The 18,143-nt window shown below is 49.0% G+C and overlaps 1 protein-coding gene across 1 annotated transcript in view; it reads right to left on the reverse strand.

Annotated features, from left to right (window-relative positions):
• Positions 1-18,143, reverse strand: part of LOC101053017 (fer-1-like protein 4) — a 50,263-nt gene continuing 32,120 nt past the window's right edge. The window contains 12 exon segments of the mRNA XM_010342662.3: positions 1-1,029; positions 1,131-1,231; positions 1,316-1,463; positions 1,465-1,501; positions 1,934-2,028; positions 2,030-2,155; positions 2,323-2,421; positions 3,475-3,560; positions 4,355-4,515; positions 5,263-5,417; positions 6,461-6,631; positions 6,820-6,947. Of these exon segments, the coding sequence (XP_010340964.2) occupies positions 999-1,029; positions 1,131-1,231; positions 1,316-1,463; positions 1,465-1,501; positions 1,934-2,028; positions 2,030-2,155; positions 2,323-2,421; positions 3,475-3,560; positions 4,355-4,515; positions 5,263-5,417; positions 6,461-6,631; positions 6,820-6,947 (1,338 nt within the window). The 3' untranslated portion in view covers positions 1-998.

The following is an 18,143-nucleotide window of genomic DNA, read 5'->3' on the forward strand; positions in this document are numbered from 1 at the left end:
GATGGATCAGGGCTCAGAGCCCTCGGGAGCCCCACATGAGCATCCCCTGGTTAACAGGGGTTTGTTCAAACCAGGCTCATGTCTAGCTCACAGCCCTGTCCTGGGTCCCTCAGATTCGGCCTCAAGATTCAGAAGGACCTTTTCAGGTTGAGCTTCTTGGAGCCACCATAGCTCCCAAGCTCATGAGTGACCAACCCCAGGCCACAAATTCAGGGCCCTGAGTGCAGGCTGGGGCTTGCCACCTCTTCATTGATTGGTAAAGCTGGGGCCACTCCCCGCCACCCTGGGCTCAGTCACCTGATCCTGTCACACTCACTGATCCCGCTCTGTGCCAAGCCCCACACTTGCTCTCACTGTAGAGAAGAGTCCCTCCAGGTCCTTTGCAGTCTTCTAGATGGAAGCAAAACTGAATATCAAGGCAGGAAGGTAGCAGTGGCCATTCTGGAGCAGGGCCAGCACCAGACCCTGGGCTTGGGGCCTAATCAGCGCTTCCCATTAGAAGCCTGGCTACATGTGGAGAACCAGGGCCCAGTGACCTTACCAGTCTACAGCCCAGAGAACCAGGAGTGGGTCCATCACCAGTCAGTTTATCAGATCATTTCTCGAATGTTGATGTAAGGGAAAAGCAAAGAGGGGAAAGGAAGCGAAGTCGGGTAATGACAGCAGAACCTCTGGAGTCAGACCCAAGATGCAGCTTTGATGTCAGCCTCTCTCAGGGATGGTGGTTAATGGGTCTGTCAAGTCCTTAGCTGTCCTAGAGCGGTGGAAGCTAGAAACAGATTAGGTGAGAGGGACCTGGCCGCTGGCAGGAGCAGGAGCAGTGGCAAAGGTGCTCAGAGGGTGTGAGAACTTGGCTGCCAGGGTCCTTTTCTTCCCTGTGGGGGATGGGGGCAGCCTTCTATCCCTGGGCATTCTTCAAGAAAGCCCCCAGCTTCTGAGGTCACCCAAGAACATCTGTTCTCTGCCACCTGGAGGAACCGGCCCTGGACAGCATGTGATCACAGGTCAGTGAAGGAAGTTTTGGGGCGGCTGTTGAGGCGAAGGGTGGTGTCAGAATGAGGAGAAAGCCCCTCGGCCACCCTGCCTCCCCTTGGCCCAGGCCGTGGCCCCTACCCCTGTGCCTGACTCACCTGGGCTTCTCCAGAGGCTCTGGCTCCTTCCGCCCCTTCCCCACTGGCCGTTTCTCTGCCTCCTCCACGGTCAGCAGCTCAAGCTCTGCCTCTACCTTGCCCTAAAAAAGACACCCCTGCATCATCAGGAGCAGAGAGCGGGCTCAGGCCCCAGCTCAGCCTGGCCTCTGTCCACATGTACCCACCATGAGGATGTATACATAGCCACCCGTGTCTGTGAACTCCAGGTCTTCTGGCCGGCCCTTCCTCCTCCTCCGCTTTCGCTTCTTGCCAGCCTGAGCTTCCTGCGCCTCCTGCTCCACGTCCTCTGCCTCCTGCAGCTTCACCACTGGCCCCACGCACCATGTCTGGTAGCTGTAACTCCAGGGATCCTGCAAGTCCAGAGCTCACCGGGTTAGGCCTGGGATCAAAGTCTCATTGGGCCAGGGGTGAGGAGCAACACACCAGGGTTGTAAGTTGGGGCATGGAAAGTTGCAGGGTGTGGTCATGCCACAGCTATGGGGCCACTCAAACCACAGCCCAGCAGTCCACCCCTTGCTACTTCCCAATGGAAGAGGGCTAAGGGCTGTGGAGTCAGCGGGTGACAAGCTAGGGTCAAATCAGAGTTGAACTAGGGACTTGGTGGGAATGGAGGTTATTGTGGTCTAGGCTTAATTAACTCAGTAATTAAACCAGAAAGCAAAGGTTCAGGCCTCCAGTCTAAAATCCCAAGATTCAAGGTTGGGTCAGAGTAGGGAACCAGGGGCCAGAGGCAAGAGCTGGAGGCAGGGGTTGAGGGTGGGGAAGGCTGAGCAGTGCAATACCAAGGAAGTAATTGGCGGAGATGCAGTCATAGTCCCAGGCCTGCAGGACCAGCACTGCCGGCTGCCGGAACTCTGCCTCCTCCAGGGCGAAGGGTCACCTCCCGCTCCGTGGGCAGGTAGTCAAAACGGAACACAAAGCGCCAATTGAAGTTCCCCTCCCCAGTCAGGGAGTTGAAGTGAACGTCTGTCTCCTGCTTGTCATGCTCCAGTTCCTTTACCCAGCTGGGCCCAAGGTAGATGAGCATCAGGACAGGAGCTACATCGAGAACCCACTCACCCAGCTCTCAGCATCACAGTGGGCCTGATGATGGGGCTCTGGACTCAGCCTGAGGGCCCACACTCATTTGCAGTCCCCGCTTAATGCACCACCCGCCCAGGCTGCAGGCCACCTCTTTACGTAGATGTCACTCGACATCTCTCCAGTGAGTGGATTCACGTCATCCAGCACCACATCTTCCGTGTTCCAGATGACAACTCTGAGCTCATAGCTGGGAGTGAGGGTGGGCACATTAGGAGGTGGCTTCAGACTCTCAAGAGGGGCCCTGGAAGGGGCTGCAGAAAGGAGGGTCCTGGGCCAGGGCCACTGACATTCACTGGGCACCAGCAGGGTAATTCGATGGCCTGTGATCCCTTGAAGGGACAGCCTCAGCTGTCACTGATCACCATAGCCACAGCAGATGGCACCAAGAATGGTCTGCTGGGCCAGCGAGGTTCTCCTTCCTATGAATTCGGAATCGGGACCCTGCACCATTGCATCAGACACAGCTAGTGCCACTATAAGCCAGAGTTTGGGGGTACAGAGAAGTGAGTGAACAGAAAGCCAGTCTGCAGGGAGAAGAGGGAGATGGGGGATGAAAGCGTATAGCCCCTGAAGGACAGGAGGGTGCAACATTCTGGGCCCTACCCTCATTCTGTCCTTGGCTGCCATTGGGTTGCCTGGATAGCCGTTTTCTCCAGCCCAGCATCTACTTCCCCTCATATGTTGACAGCACCATGATTTTATGCTGCTGATGCACCCCCTCCCCACCACCACCACAGTCAATCTATGGAATTCTGGTGGGGCAGGCCCCTCCCTCCCTGGCTGGGCAGGAGTAGAGGCATATCACTGGACTGGCCAACTTGAGTATTACAGGCCCCTGACCATGATGACTGGTTCAGAGTGCAGCATTTGACCCAAACTGGTCTACTGAGGCTTTTGCTGTAACTGGGAAAGATGTTTGTTTCTGCTCGAGTGGCCTGTCAAAGATGAAAGCCTCTCACTGTTAGACGCCACCTTGCCCCCAGAGTCAGAAAGTGACAGCCCCACACACAACTCAGCTCAGACGAGCTCAGGGTGGAAGGGGCTTACTGAAAGGTACATGGAATCAGTTTACAAGAGATACTCAACTCGCAATGGCTTAAGCATAAAAGGGAACTTAGTGACACCTAACTGAAAAGCCTGTGATCAGCAGCCTCTGTCTGCTTCGCTGGGGACCTGGGTTTTCAGAGGACCCTAGACCAAGATGTGCACCTGCCTTGGGAAGAGGGGACAGAACTCTCACCTGATTGGCTGCCGAGGCTTGATGTCAACTGGGGGTGGGGCAGGCACATCTCGAGGAAAGATGTCAATCCACATGTGAAGAGATCCCTGGGGAGACGGGACCAGGCTGGAGAGTCTTACCAGGCTCCCACCCTTCCCTGACAGCTCTGTGGCTACAGACTGTGTCTTGTCCCCAAGTGGAGAAAAGAGCTAGAGTCAAAATGACAGGGTCAGGCAGATCCTGGGAGATGAGGATAAAGATGTAGTCTGAAGTGTGGGTTCCAGGATCAAGGTTAGGTTAAGGGTTCAGGGATGAGGTTCTCAGCCCTATAATCCCAGCACTTTGGGAGTCTGTGGAGGGTAGATCACTTGAGTTCAGGAGTTTGGGCAACATGGCGGAACATGTCTCTACAAAAAATATTTAAGAATTAGCTGGGTATGGTGGTAGACTCCTGTAATCCCAGCTACTCGAGAGGCTGAGGTGGGAGGATCGCTTGAACCCTTAAGGTGGAGGTTGAAGTGAGCTGAGATTGTGCAACTGCATTCCAGCCTGGGCAACAGGGCAAGACCCCATCTCAAAAAAAAGATCCGGAAGGGGAAGTTGAGGTCTAGATCTTAGGGATCTGGGGGCAGGTCAGGTTGGGAACCCCAGATGTGAGCCTTGGTACCCAGGGGTAGGAATCATGGAGGACTAGGACTGGGGTGAGGGTGTGGTCCAGGATGGAGGTCCAAGATGAGTGGGACACAGGGACCAGCAATAGGAGCTGTAGTTAAGAGCTACAGGTGGCACCCAGGCAGACATCTTGGGGAAAGGCCGTCCTGGGGGCCCAGGGTCCAGGATCAGGTGGGCATCCTGGGATTCCAGGAGTCTTGTGATGCTGGGGCTGGGTGCCCTTCCTCACCTGCAGCAGCCCTGGGCTATGGGGATGGTAGAGAGGACGTATTTCTACATGCTCGGGTACCAGCTAGATCCCAAAATCCGGCATTTCCTGCCAGCGCCGCAGTACAAGCAATGCCTGGGCCTCTTCAGGGTCCCCACTCACCACCTTTAGGCCTCTGCTGCCTGAAACAAGAGGTATGTGAGCTTGGGTTCCACACAGGTTCCAGCTCTCCTCCCTCCCCCCTCCCCCTGCCCAGCCACAGAAACTCTAAGCTGGGGAAGCCACTGTGTTGGATAAAGTCCCGTGGACTAGGAAAGCAGGTCTGTAATGCACAAAAAGTGGGGATGCTGCTATAACTTTGCCCAGTGAAGAGCCAGCAGTCAGTGAGACAGCGGGACAGTGGGATTGGAGGTGTTGCCGCTTCTGCCTAGACCCTGTTTAGAAAATAAGCCACCAGAAAAACAAAAAAAGAAGAAAAAATTTAAAAAGAAAAAAAGAAGGTAAAAAAATAAGAAAAGCCACCAGGGCAGGCACAGTGGCTCATGCCTGTAATCCCAGCATGTTTGGAGGCCAGGATGGGAAGATCACTTGAGTCCAGAAGTTTGAGACCAGCTTGGGCAACATGGCGAAATCCCATCTCTACAAAAAAAAAAAAAAAAGAAACAGGTGGGCGTGATGGTGGGCCCTGTAATCTCAGCTACTCTCGGGGACTGAGGTGGGAGGATCGCTTGAGCCTGGGAGGTCCAGGTTGGGGGATCACACACTCACCAATAAAGACTTTTCTCCCTAACACCCAAGAACCTTGTCCTTACTCCACCAAATTCACCTCTGCTGAAGGAATGGGTTATTTTTGGGGGCACACAAGACTGGGCACCTGGGCCCCTTGTACCTTCGACCAACATCTTGCTTGAACAGAAAGGGGCTGGTACCTGGGGGCAGGGTCTCAGGTGGTGTCAGAAAGACTTTGCTGCCCACCTTGACAGCACCAGCTCGGTATTCAGGGGCGGGGAGGCCACAGCGTTGGCACAGCCCCGCCAGGATCTGCGAAAGCCGGAATGCATCACGCCAGGTATTGTAACCATCCCTGTAGGCAGAAAAGGAAGACGCGTCAGCTGGGGCTGGTGTAGGGACACAGCTGGGTCTAGGGGCAGGGATGATGTCATGAAGACATGAGGTCCAGGTTCAAAACTCCAATGGGAGACAGGTTAGTCCTCATTTATGATAATGATGAAAAAAAAAAAATGTAGGCCAGGTGCTTCTATTAAGAAGATACTGGGCCAGGCGCAGTGGCTTATGCCTGTAATCCCAGCACTTTGGGAGGTGGGAGGTAGGAAGGTCACAAGGTTGGGAGTTTGAGACCAGCCTGGCTAACATGGTGAAACCTTGTCTCTACTAAAAATATAAAAATAGCTGAGTGTGGTGGCAGGCACCTATAAACCCAGGTACGTGGAAGGCTGAGGCAGGAGAATCATTTGAACCTGGTAGGCAGAGGTTGCAGTGAGCCAAGATTGTGCCATTACATTCCAGCCTGGGCAACAGGGTGAGACTGTCTCAAAAAAAAAAAAAAGATACTGATCTTATTACCTCTGTTTTGCATATGAAAAAACAGACTCAAAGAGGTTAAGTGGGCCAGGCACAGTGGCTCACACCTATAATCCCAGCACTTTGGGAGGCAGAGATGGGTGGGTCACTTGAGGTCAGGCGTTTGAGACCAGGCTGGGCAACATGGTGAAACCCTGTCTCTACTAAAAATACAAAAATTAGCTGGGCATGGTGGCCCACACCTGTAATCCCAGCTAAGCTACTCAAGAGGCTGAGGTGGGAGAATCGCTTGAACCCAGGAGGCAGAGGTTGCAGTGAGCCAAGATCGCACCCCTGCACTCCAGCCTGGGTGACAGAGTGAGACTCCGTCTCAAAAAATAAGTAAAAAGGTCAAGTGACATTCATTACAAGATCCCAACTCCCAAGCCCAAGTCTTGACCACTGAGCTATGTCTTGGTTGGCAGTAGCAGGGATGGGAAGGTCGCCTTCCTTGAAATCATAGGATCTGGAGACAAAAGGGAATGTGAGCTTGAATGTATTTGGCCAGAAACTTAGAACAGCTCCTGTGGGCCCTGCTGGACTCACACGTCATACAGGGAGGCCAGCCCACAGTTTGCTCTGTGGTGGCTATAGAATCGATTTTCTAGATCAATGTGGGTCTCCCCGATGAGGTCGTCAGAACCCACGAGGTCATGATCAAATACGGCCACCGTCATCTCCGTCTCAGCTGGGAGAGAGATGCTTAACTCCAGGATCCTGGCAAGGAGGGAGAGGGGCTGAGGTCACTTCCATGCCCCAGGAAGTGGTCTGGGGAGGGGTGGGGTGTCAGCAGCTCCTGTCCATTTCCCTGCCATCCCTAGGCCAACAGCCACAAGGCCACAGGGCTGGATGGTCAAGTTGCTCCCCCAGCTACCCCATTCCCACCCCACAAGGCCCAGCCTCACTCTCCAAAGATGGGGTTGAGCTGCTTGGGGATATAATGCTCCTTGGTGTCCTGCCGCTCCTGGCCAGCGCTCACCACCACATAAGGGTCTGCTTTGCCGTTGGGGTCTGCAGGAGCCAGGTTGGTAGCCTAAGAGAACAGCATGGAGTGAAATTGAGAGAAATGTCATTATGATAACCCAGGGTTACCCTTGTCAGACCTAATTTCATATTGAGTGTAAGCAGGAAGTTATCAAGGAGAAATCTCCCACTATGAGGAGAAGTTGGACAGATGATTTTTATTTTCAATTAGTTATGAAATAGTTAAGACATACAGGCCGGGCGCGGTGGCTCAAGCCTGTAATCCCAGCACTTTGGGAGGCCGAGGCGGGTGGATCACGAGGTCAAGAGATCGAGACCATCCTGGTCAACATGGTGAAACCCTGTCTCTACCAAAAATACTAAAAATTAGCTAGGCATGGTGGCGTGTGCCTGTAATCCCAGCTACTCAGGAGGCTGAGGTAGGAGAATTGCCTGAACCCAGGAGGCGGAGGTTGCGGTGAGCCGAGATCGCGCCATTGCACTCCAGCCTGGGTAACAAGAGCGAAACTCCATCTAAAAAAAAAAAAGACATACAAATAGGTACAAAAGAAAAGTACAGGCCGGGCGCGGTGGCTCACGCCTGTAATCCCAGCACTTTGGGAGGCCGAGGTGGGTGGATCACAGGGTCAAGAGATCGAGACCATCCTGGTCAACATGGTGAAACCCCGTCTCTACCAAAAATACAAAAAATTAGCTGGGCATGGTGGCGCATGCCTGTAATCCCAGCTACTCAAGAGGCTGAGGCAGGAGAACTGCCTGAGCCCAGGAGGTGGAGGTTGCGGTGAGCCGAGATCGCGCCATTGCACTCCAGCCTGGGTAACCAGCAAAACTCCACCTCAAAAAAAAAAAAAAAAAAAGAAAAGTACAATGAAACAAAGTATTTTTAAAGATATATAAGGGACTTACTATTCAACTCATGACTTTCTATATGGTTTGCATTTGATTTTTTAAAATTTATTATTTCTTTCAAATAGAGATGGGATGGGGGTTTCACTATGCTGCCCAGGCTGGTCTCAAACTCCTGGCCTCAAGCAGTCCTCCTGCCTTGGTGTCCCAAAGTGCTGGGATTACCGACATGAGCCACCATGCCTGGCTTCCTTCATTGTTTGATAATCATTTTTCTTCTTTTAAATTATATCCTGTGTAGAGCCAGGCATGGTAGCTCACACTTATAATCCCAGCACTTTAGGAGGTTGAGGCAGGTGGATCACTTGCTGTGGTCAGGAGTTTGAGACCAGCCTGGCCACCATGGTGAAACTCTATCTCTACTAAACATACAAAAATTAGCCAGGGGTGGTGGTGTGCCTGTAATCTCAGCTACCCAGGAGGCTAAGGCAAGAGAATCACTTGAACTTGGGAGGCAAAGATTGCAGTGAGCTGAGATCATGCCACTGTACACTTGCCTGGGCGACAGAACCAGACCATCTCAAAAAAAAAAAAGAAAAAGAAAAAAAAATTATATCCTGTGTAGTTTCCCCACTCCCTACCCCACTTTTCTTTTTGTAGAGACAGGGGTCTTGCTATATTGCCCAGGCTGGTGCTGAACTCCTGGCCTCAAATGATTTTCCCACCTCAGCCTCCCAAAGGGCTGGAATTCCACAGTGTGGGCCACTACACCTCCAGCCCTGTGTAGTTTCTTGACTGAAAGTTGTTTGGTGATTAATTTTTTCAAGTGTTGTTTGCCTAAAGAGGTCTTCCATTTTTTCTCTTTCTTGAATGAGTATTTCCTAGGAAGGACACACAATTCAAGGGTGATAGTTATTTTTCTCTGGGTGCTTTGAATATATATATTTTTTTCTTTTTTTTTTTAGACGGAGTTTTGCTCTTGTTACCCAGGCTGGAGTGCAATGGCGCGATCTCGGCTCACCGCAACCTCCACCTCCTGGGTTCAGGCAATTCTCCTGCCTCAGCCTCCTGAGTAGCTGAGATTACAGGCACACGCCACCATGCCCAGCTAATTTTTTGTATTTTTTTTTTAGTAGAGACAGGGTTTCACCATGTTGACCAGGATGGTCTCGATCTCTTGACCATGTGATCCACCTGCCTCGGCCTCCCAAACTGCTGGGATTACAGGCTTGAGCCACTGCGCCCGGCATTATTTTTTTTTTTTAAGACGGGGTTTCACCATGTTGGTCAGGCTGGTCTTGAACTCCCAACCTCAGGTGATCCGACCACCCTGGCCTCCAAAGTGCTTGGATTACAGGCATGAGCCACCACGCCCAGCCAGAATATATTATTCTATTTTTCTTCCAGCACTTTTGGTTGCTGTAGAGAAGTTGATAAGCTGTCATTACGTTGTAATAATCTGTTTTCTTTCTGATTACCTTTTCATCTTTTTTATTTAGAGATTGGATCTCATTCTGTTGCCCAGTCTGGTCTTGAGAACTCCTGGCCTCAAGCAATCCTCCCACCTCAGCCTTCTGAGTAGTTGGGATTATAGGCATGAGCCACTGTGCCAACTTATCTTTTTGCTTTTTGATATTTACATTTTCCATAGCACTTATGCCTTTTTTTTTTTTTTCTTTTTGAGACAGAGTCTCACTCTGTTGCCCAGGTTGGAGTGCAGTGGCACAATATCAGCTCACTGCAACCTCTACCTCCCCAGTTCAAGCGATTCTCCTGCCTCAGCCTCCTGAGTTGCCAGGATTACAAGTATGTGCCACAAAACCCGGATAATTTTTGTATTATTAGTTGAGACAGAGTTTCACCATGCTGGCCAAGCTGGTTTCAAACTCCTGACCTCAGGCGACCCGCCTGCTTTGGCCTTCCAAAGTGCCGGGATTACAGGTATGAGCCACTGCACCAGGCTGCATTTATGCCTTTTTAGCCACTGTACATTTACTTATTTTGCTAATGTTTGTTTCTCCTACTAGAATGCAAGCTTCACAAAGGCAAAGCTTTTTTTTTCCCTCCTAGTGATTACATATTAATTTTCTTATTTGACATCTCTTTCCTCTCTTGTCCTGTCCAAATCCTAGTTAGGGATACTCAGTCAAGCCTTCATTTCCTGTTCCGGACAGCCTTGGTGTTTCACACCTATAATCCCAGCACTTTGGGAGGCTAAGACAGGCAGGAACTCGGGAGTTCGAGACCAGCTTGGGCAACATGGCGAAACCCTGTCTCTACTAAAAAATAGAAAAAATTAACTGGGCATGGTGGCATGCGCCTCTAATCCCAGCTATTTCAGGGGCTGAGGTGGGAAGATCGCTTGAGCCCAGGAAGTCAGGCTGCAGTGAGCCATGATCATGTCACTGCACCCCACCCTGGGCAACAGAGCAAGACCCTGTCTCAAAAAAAAAAAAAAAAAAACCCACTAAAATTTACTACAAAGCTACAGTAATAAAGTAAAGTAAAAACCCAAAAATTTACTACAAAGCTACAGTAATAAAGGACTATGGTAGGGGCATAAACATAGATCAGTGGAACAGAATTGAGAGTCCAGTCAATCAATTTTCAATAGAGGTACTTAGACCATTCAATGGGAAAAGAGCCATCTCTTCAACAAATGGAACTGAGACAACTGGACAGTCACATGCGAAAGTATGAGATTAGACCCTCACCTCACACTGTATACAAAAACTAACCTCGAATGGATCACGGGCTTAAATGTGAGAGCCAAAACTACAAAACTCATAGCAGAAAACAAGCAAAAGTCATCATGACCTTTGATTTTGCAAAGGTTTCTTAGATATGACCAAAAAGCACAGTCAATAAAAGAAAAAAAAAAGATACGTTGGACTTCATTAAAACTAAAACCGTTTATGCTCCACAGGACACTCTCAACAGAGTGAAAAGACAACCTAGAAAGTGAAAGAAAGTATCTGCAAGCTATAAGAATCTGATACCAGAATATACAAAGAACTACAACTCAGCAACAAAACAACAATCAATCTAACTTTAAAATGGTCAAAGGACTTTGACACGTCTCCAAGAGACACAAAGGTCTAAAAAGCACATGAAGACTGTTCAGTGTCGTTAGCCACTAGGAAACAAAACCACAATGAGATACTAACTACTTCACACCCACTAAAATGACCTTAATTTTTTTTTTCTTTCTGAGATGGAGTCTTGCTCTTCTGTTGCCCAGGCTGGAGTGCAGTGGCACAATATCGGCTCACTGCAACCTCCAACACCCGGACTCAAGTGATTCTCCTGCCTCAGCCTCCCGAGCAGTTGGGATTACAGGTGCTTGCCACCACACCCAACTAATTTTTATATTTTTAGTAGACAAGTTTTCACCCTGTTGGTCAGGCTGGTCTCAAACTCCTGACCTCGTGATCCACCCACCTTGGCCTCCCAAAGTGCTGGGATTATAGGCATAAGCCACCACAGTGGGCTGAGCTTAATTTTTTTGAAACCACAATAAAGGCCAGGCACGGTGGCTCATGTCTGTAATCCCAGCACTTTGGGAGGCCAAGGCAGGCAGATTACAAGGTCAAGAGTTTGAGACCAGCCTGGTCAACAGGGTCAAACCCCATCTCTACTAAAAACACAAAACAAATAGCCACACATGGTGGCGTGCACCTGTAATCCCAGCTACTCTGGAGGCTGAGGCAGGAGAATTTCTTAAACCCAGGAGGCGGAGGTTGTGGTGAGCCGAGACCACACCACAGCACTCCGGCTTGGGCAACAGAGTGAGACTCTGTCTCAAAACACACACACACACACACACACACACACAAAAAAAAAAAACTGGTTGTGTGGTGAAGGGATTGGGAGGAGATTTGTGGATCTAATGAAGACACAGCTTAGACTACAGACTATATATATTTTACAGGGGAGAACCAAGGGGTAAGACAGCTGGGAGGAACTCTTCTGGAGTTAAAACAAATATCAAACACTAACCTCAGAAAGCATTCACTGGAAAGAGCCATCCTTTGATTAGATTGATTTGTAGAGGATTTTATGCTCCCAGGGTACTACTGCAAACGACTGAGCAATCAGTGAAGCTTCACAGGGTGTGGTCATAGAAAAGAATGCAGGAGGGCCCTATAGTACCAGTGCCATCCTCTGGTGACAGTGGCATGTCCAAAGCTGCACCTCAGAGTAGCAGCATCAGTGACCTAACACAGGGGATAGGAAATAGAGTTCACTAAAATTATCCAGCCAGTCACTAAATAGAAGCAAATAACAAGAAGAAACCCCAGTACCCAGAGTTGCTACCATATATTACCTAAAATGCCATTTCCAACAAAAAAGTATGAGGCATGCAAAGTAATAGAAAAATTATTTTTCCATCCATCCCGCAAAAAAGGAGGTAACAAGGCCGGGCGCGGTGGCTCAAGCCTGTAATCCCAGCACTTTGGGAGGCCGAGGTGGGTGGATCACGAGGTCAAGAGATTGAGACCATCCTGGTCAACATGGTGAAACCCCGTCTCTACTAAAAGTACAAAACATTAGCTGGGCATGGTGGTGCGTGCCTGTAATCCCAGCTACTCAGGAGGCTGAGGCAGGAGAATTGCCTGAACCCGGGAGGCGGAGGTTGCGGTGAGCCGAGATTGCGCCATTGCACTCCAGCCTTGGTAACAAGAGCAAAACTCTGCCCCCTCAAAAAAAAAAAGGAGGTAACAGAAAATGCCTGTGAGAGCAACCCAATGTTGAATTTAACAGGAAAGTATTTCAAAGTAGCCAGTGTAAATACATACACAGAACTGAAGGAAAGCTTGATTAGAGAAGGAAGGTATGATGACATTGCATCAAATAGAGAATATCAATAAAGAGATACACATTTTTTAAAAAGAACCAAATGATAATTTTGGAGTTGAAAAGTACAATAACTGAAATTTAAAATTCACTAGAGCCGGGCGCGGTGGCTCAAGCCTGTAATCCCAGCACTTTGGGAGGCCGAGGCGGGTGGATCACAAGGTCGAGAGATCGAGACCAACCTGGTCAACATGGTGAAACCCCGTCTCTACTAAAAATACAAAAAATTAGCTGGGCATGGTGGCGCGTGCCTGTAATCCCAGCTACTCAGGAGGCTGAGGCAGGAGAATTGCCTGAGCCCGGGAGGCGGAGGTTGTGGTGAGCCAAGATCGTGCCATTGCACTCCAGCCTGGGTAACAAGAGCGAAACTCCGTCTCAAAAAAAAAAAAAAAAAAAAAAATTCACTAGAGAGGCTCACTAGATTTGATCTAACAAAAGAAAGAATTGGCAAACTTGAAGCTAGATCAAAAGCAATTATGCAAGCTGAAGAACAAAGAGAAAAAAGAAAAATGAAATCAAGCCTCAAACAAATGTGGACCACCATTAAGTGCACCAACATTCATATAATGGGAGCATTAGGAGGAGACAGAGGGCTAAGCGGTGTGGCTCACGCCTGTAATGCCAACACTTCAGGAGGCTGAGGCAGGTGGATCATTTGAGGTCAGGAGTTTGAAACCAGCCTGGTCAACATGGTGAAACCCCATCTCGAAAACTAGCCAGGTATGGTGGTGCATGCCTATAGTCCCAGCGACTCTGGAGGCTGAGCTGGGAGAATTGCTTGAACCCAGAAGGCGAAGGTGGCAGTGAGCCGAGACTGTGCTTCACCGCAACCTCTGCCTCCTGGGTTTAAGTGATTCTCTTGCCTCAGCCTCCCAAGTAGCTGGGATTACAGGCATGCCCCACCACACCCAGCTAATTTTTGTATTTTTTTTTTTTTTTTTTTTTTTTTTTTTTGAGACGGAGTTTCGCTATTGTTACCCAGGCTGGAGTGCAATGGCGCGATCTCGGCTCACCGCAACCTCCGCCTCCTGGGCTCAGGCAATTCTCCTGCCTCAGCCTCCTGAGTAGCTGGGATTACAGGCACGTGCCACCATGCCCAGCTAATTTTTTGTATCTTTAGTAGAGACGGGGTTTCACCATGTTGACCGGGATGGTCTCGATCTCTCGACCTCGTGATCCACCCGCCTCAGCCTCCCAAAGTGCTGGGATTACAGGCTTGAGCCACCGCGCCCGGCTTTTTTTTTTTTTTTTTTTTGAGACGGAGTTTCGCTCTTGTTACCCAGGCTGGAGTGCAATGGTGCGATCTCGGCTCACCGCAACCTCCGCCTCCTGGGTTCAGGCAATTCTCCTGCCTCAGCCTCCTGAGTAGCTGGGATTATAGGCACGCACCACCATGCCCAGCTAATTTTTTGTATTTTTAGTAGAGACGGGGTTTCACCATGTTGACCAGGTTGGTCTCGATCTCTCGACCTCGTGATCCACCCGCCTCGGCCTCCCAAAGTGCTGGGATTACAGGCTTGAGCCACCGCGCTCGGCCAATTTTTGTATTTTAAGTAGAGACGAGTTTCACCATGTTGGCCAGACTGGTCTCAAACTCCTGATCTCAGGTCATCTGCCACCCAAAGTGATGGGATTACAGGCATGAGCCTCTGTGCCCCGCCCACCACTCACCTTCTTTACATTAGCAGTCTCTTTAGGTTCTCATTAATCCTTCCCGTATTTCTGTTTTATATGCATTTTCCTGTATCATTTTCTTCCTACCTGAGAGTAGCTTACTGTAGATACTCTTTCACACTCTACTGTTTTCACTTTATAGTATGTCCTGGAAATTGCTCCATTTAAGTTCATAGAGATCGTCCTCATTCTGTTTTACATAGTAAACATAGCACTTCGTTGTGTGCATGTCCTGTAGTTTATTCAACCTCTCTCCTATGTATGGGAATTCCGTATGATTTTGTTTATTATTATTATTATTTTTAGAGATGGGCTTTCACCATGTTGCCCAGTATGGTCTCTATCTCCTGACCTCATGATCCGCCCACCTCAGCCTCCCAAAGTGCTGGGACTACCAGGCATCAGCCACCACGCCCGGTCTTAGATTTTATTTTATTTATTATTTTTATTTTTTTGAGACTGGGTATTAAAAAAAAAGCCTGTTACCTAGGCTGAAGTACAGTTGTATGAGCTCAGCTCATAGCAGCCTCAACCTCCCATGCTCAAGTGATCCTCCCACCTCAGCCTCCCAAGCAGCCAGGACTACAGGTACCTGCCACCACACCTGGCTAATAATTTTTTTATTTTTTGTAGAGATAGTGTTTTGCTGTATTGCCCAAGCTGGCCTTGAACTCCTGAGCTCAAGCAATCTGCCCTCCTCAGCTTCCCCAAGTGCTAGGATTACAGGTGTGAGCCACCAAGCCTGGCTGAGATTTTATTTTATTTTCATTTTATCTATTTATTTTTGAACCAGAGTTTCGCTCTTGTCATCCAGGCTGGAGTGCAATGGCGCGATCTTGGCTCACCGCAACCTCCACTTCCTGAGTTCAGGCAATTCTCCTGCCTTAGCCTCCTGAGTAGCTGGAATTACAGGCATGCGCCACCATGCCCAGCTAATATTTTGTATTTTTAGTAGAGACAGGGTTTCACCATGTTGACCAGGATGGTCTCAATCTCTGGATCTCGTGATCCACCCGCCTTGGCCTCCCAAAGTGCTGGGATTATGGGCGTGAGCCACCGCGCCTGACCTGAGATTTTATTTTTAATGGTCTTTCATTGAAAAATTTTTTATTTGGTTATTTCCAAATAACCGCTAAGTCATTTTTGATAACCTTTTATTCTCTGCTTCTGAAATATTTTAAACAGTTGTTTTACATTCTTTTAAATTTTTTTTTTTTTTTTTTTTTTTTTTGAGACGGAGTTTTTGCTCTTGTTACCCAGGCTGGAGTGCAATGGCACGATCTCGGCTCACCGCAACCTCCGCCTCCTGGGTTCAGGCAATTCTCCAGCCTCAGCCTCCTGAATAGCTGGGATCACAGGCACGCGCCACCATACCCAGCTAATGTTTTGTATTTTTAGTAGAGACGGGGTTTCACCATGTGGACCAGGATGGTCTCGATCTCTTGACCTTGTGATCCACCCGCTTCGGCCTCCCAAAGTGCTGGGATTACAGGCTTGAGCCACCGCGCCCGGCCATTCTTTTAAATTTTTTTTTGAGACAGTCTCACTCTGTAGCCAGGCTGGTGTACAGTGGCATGATCTCAGCTTACTGCAACCTCCACCTCCTGGGTTCAAGCAATTCTCCTGCCTTGGCCTCCCAAGTAGCTGGGATTATAGGCATGTGCCAACATGCCCAGCTAATTTTTATATTTTTAGTAGAGACGAGGTTTCACCATGTTGGCATGGATGGTTTTGATCTCTTGACCTCATGATCCCAAAGTGCTGGGATTACACACATGAGCCACCATGCCCAGCCACATTCTTTCATATATTTTTATAAAGATGGGGGTCTCAAGGCCAGGGGCAGTGGCTGATGCCTGTAATCCCAGCTACTCAAGAGTCTGAGGCAGGAGAATTACCTGAACCCGGGAGGTGGAGGTTGCAGTGAGCGGAGATCCTGCCTTTGCATTCCAGCTTGGGCAACAAGAACGAAACTCCATTTAAAAAAAAAAAAAAAAAAATGGCCAGGCGCGGTGGCTCAAGCCTGTAATCCCAGCACTTTGGGAGGCCGAGGTGGGTGGATCACAAGGTCAAGAGATCGAGACCATCCCCGGTCAACATGGTGAAACCCCGTCTCTACTAAAAATACAAAACATTAGCTGGGCATGGTGGTGCGTGCTTGTAATCCCAGCTACTCAGGAGGCTGAGGCAGGAGAATTGCCTGAACCCAGGAGGCGGAGGTTGTGGTGAGCCGAGATCGTGCCATTGCACTCCAGCTTGGGTAACAAGAGCGAAACTCCGTCTCAAAAAACAAAAACAGGCCGGGCGCGGTGGCTCAAGCCTGTAATCCCAGCACTTTGGGAGGCCGAGGCGGGTGGATCACAAGGTCGAGAGATCGAGACCAACCTGGTCAACATGGTGAAACCCCGTCTCTACTAAAAATACAAAAAATAAGCTGGGCATGGTGGCACGTGCCTATAATCCCAGCTACTCAGGAGGCTGAGGCAGGAGAATTGCCTGAACCCAGGAGGCAGAGGTTGCGGTGAGCCAAGATCGCGCCATTGCACTCCAGCCTGGGTAACAAGAGCGAAACTCCGTCTCAAAACAAAAACAAAAACAAAAAAAATGTTGGGGGTCTCACTGTGTTGCCCAGGCTGGTCTTGAACTCCTGGGTTCAAGCAATCCTCCTGCCTTGGCTTCCCAAAGTACTGAGACTATAGACAGGAGCCACAGCACTCAGGCTGTTTTACATTCTAATATTTGAAAATTCTAACATTCAAAGCCCTTCAATGTCTAATTCTCTTTTGTGCTGTGTCTTCTGACAAATTTTCCTGGTAGATTTTCTCGAGTAGTTTATAATTTTATATTTTGAGCCCATATTTGGTTATTTAAATCTGTGGAACGTGTGAAACCAGATTTGGAAACACTTTAAGCCAATCTGCCCGCTTTGAGTTTTCTGGACTAAGCAGATACATGAATTCAATCCATGTGAAGGAAAAATTCTAATAATAAATTCTAAAGATAACATTACTTTTTTTCCTGTTTCTTGCAACTGGAACAGAGGCTTAGACAGACCATCTACCTCACAGGCTCCCTTCCCCAGGGCAGGGGGGATAGAGTGTCCCCTTGCCTACCTTTCACCGAGGTCTTGCTTCATGCAAGGGTCTTGCTTCTGGCTCCCCAGCCTGCACAGGCTATAAGAACCAGAGGCTAGACCAGGGGCAGTGGCTCACGCCTGTAATCTCAACGCTTTGGGAGGCTGAGGCAGGTGGATCAGAGGTCAGGAGTTCAAGACCAGCCTGGCAAAGATGGTGAAACCCCATCTCTACTAAAAATACAAAAATTAGCCAGTTGTGGTAGCAGGTGCCTATAATCCCAGCTTCTCAGAAGGCTGAAGCAGAGAGTTGCTTGAACCTGGAAGGCGAAGGTTGTAGTGAGCCAAGATCATGACACTGTACTCCAGCCTGGGTGACAGAGCAGGACTCTGTCTCAAAAAAAAAAAAAAAAAAAAAAACAAAAAAACAAAAAAACAAAAAAAAAACCCGAGGCTCAGGGTCCAAGTGTTTACAAACCTTCTCACTTGGGATTCTTGTTGCCTCTTCACTGGGGGGCCTGTTGGGATTTCCCTTTTTATGAGCTTAGCATTCATTTAAAAGTCTATTTATCAGGAATTTTTTGATGTATTTTATCAGGCACAGTGAGCCACTGTGCCTGGCTTAATTTTTTTATTTTTAGCAGAGATGGCGTTTCACCATGTTGGCCAGGCTGGTCCTGAACTCCTGACCTCAAGTGATCCACCTGCTCTGGCCTCCCAAAATGCTGGGATTACAGGCATGAGCCATCATGCCCGACCAGCTTCTACTAATTTAGGCACTAAGAGTATTACATT

This window comes from Saimiri boliviensis, chromosome 9 (assembly GCF_048565385.1).
Source record: "Saimiri boliviensis isolate mSaiBol1 chromosome 9, mSaiBol1.pri, whole genome shotgun sequence".
NCBI classification, from domain to species: domain Eukaryota; kingdom Metazoa; phylum Chordata; class Mammalia; order Primates; family Cebidae; genus Saimiri; species Saimiri boliviensis.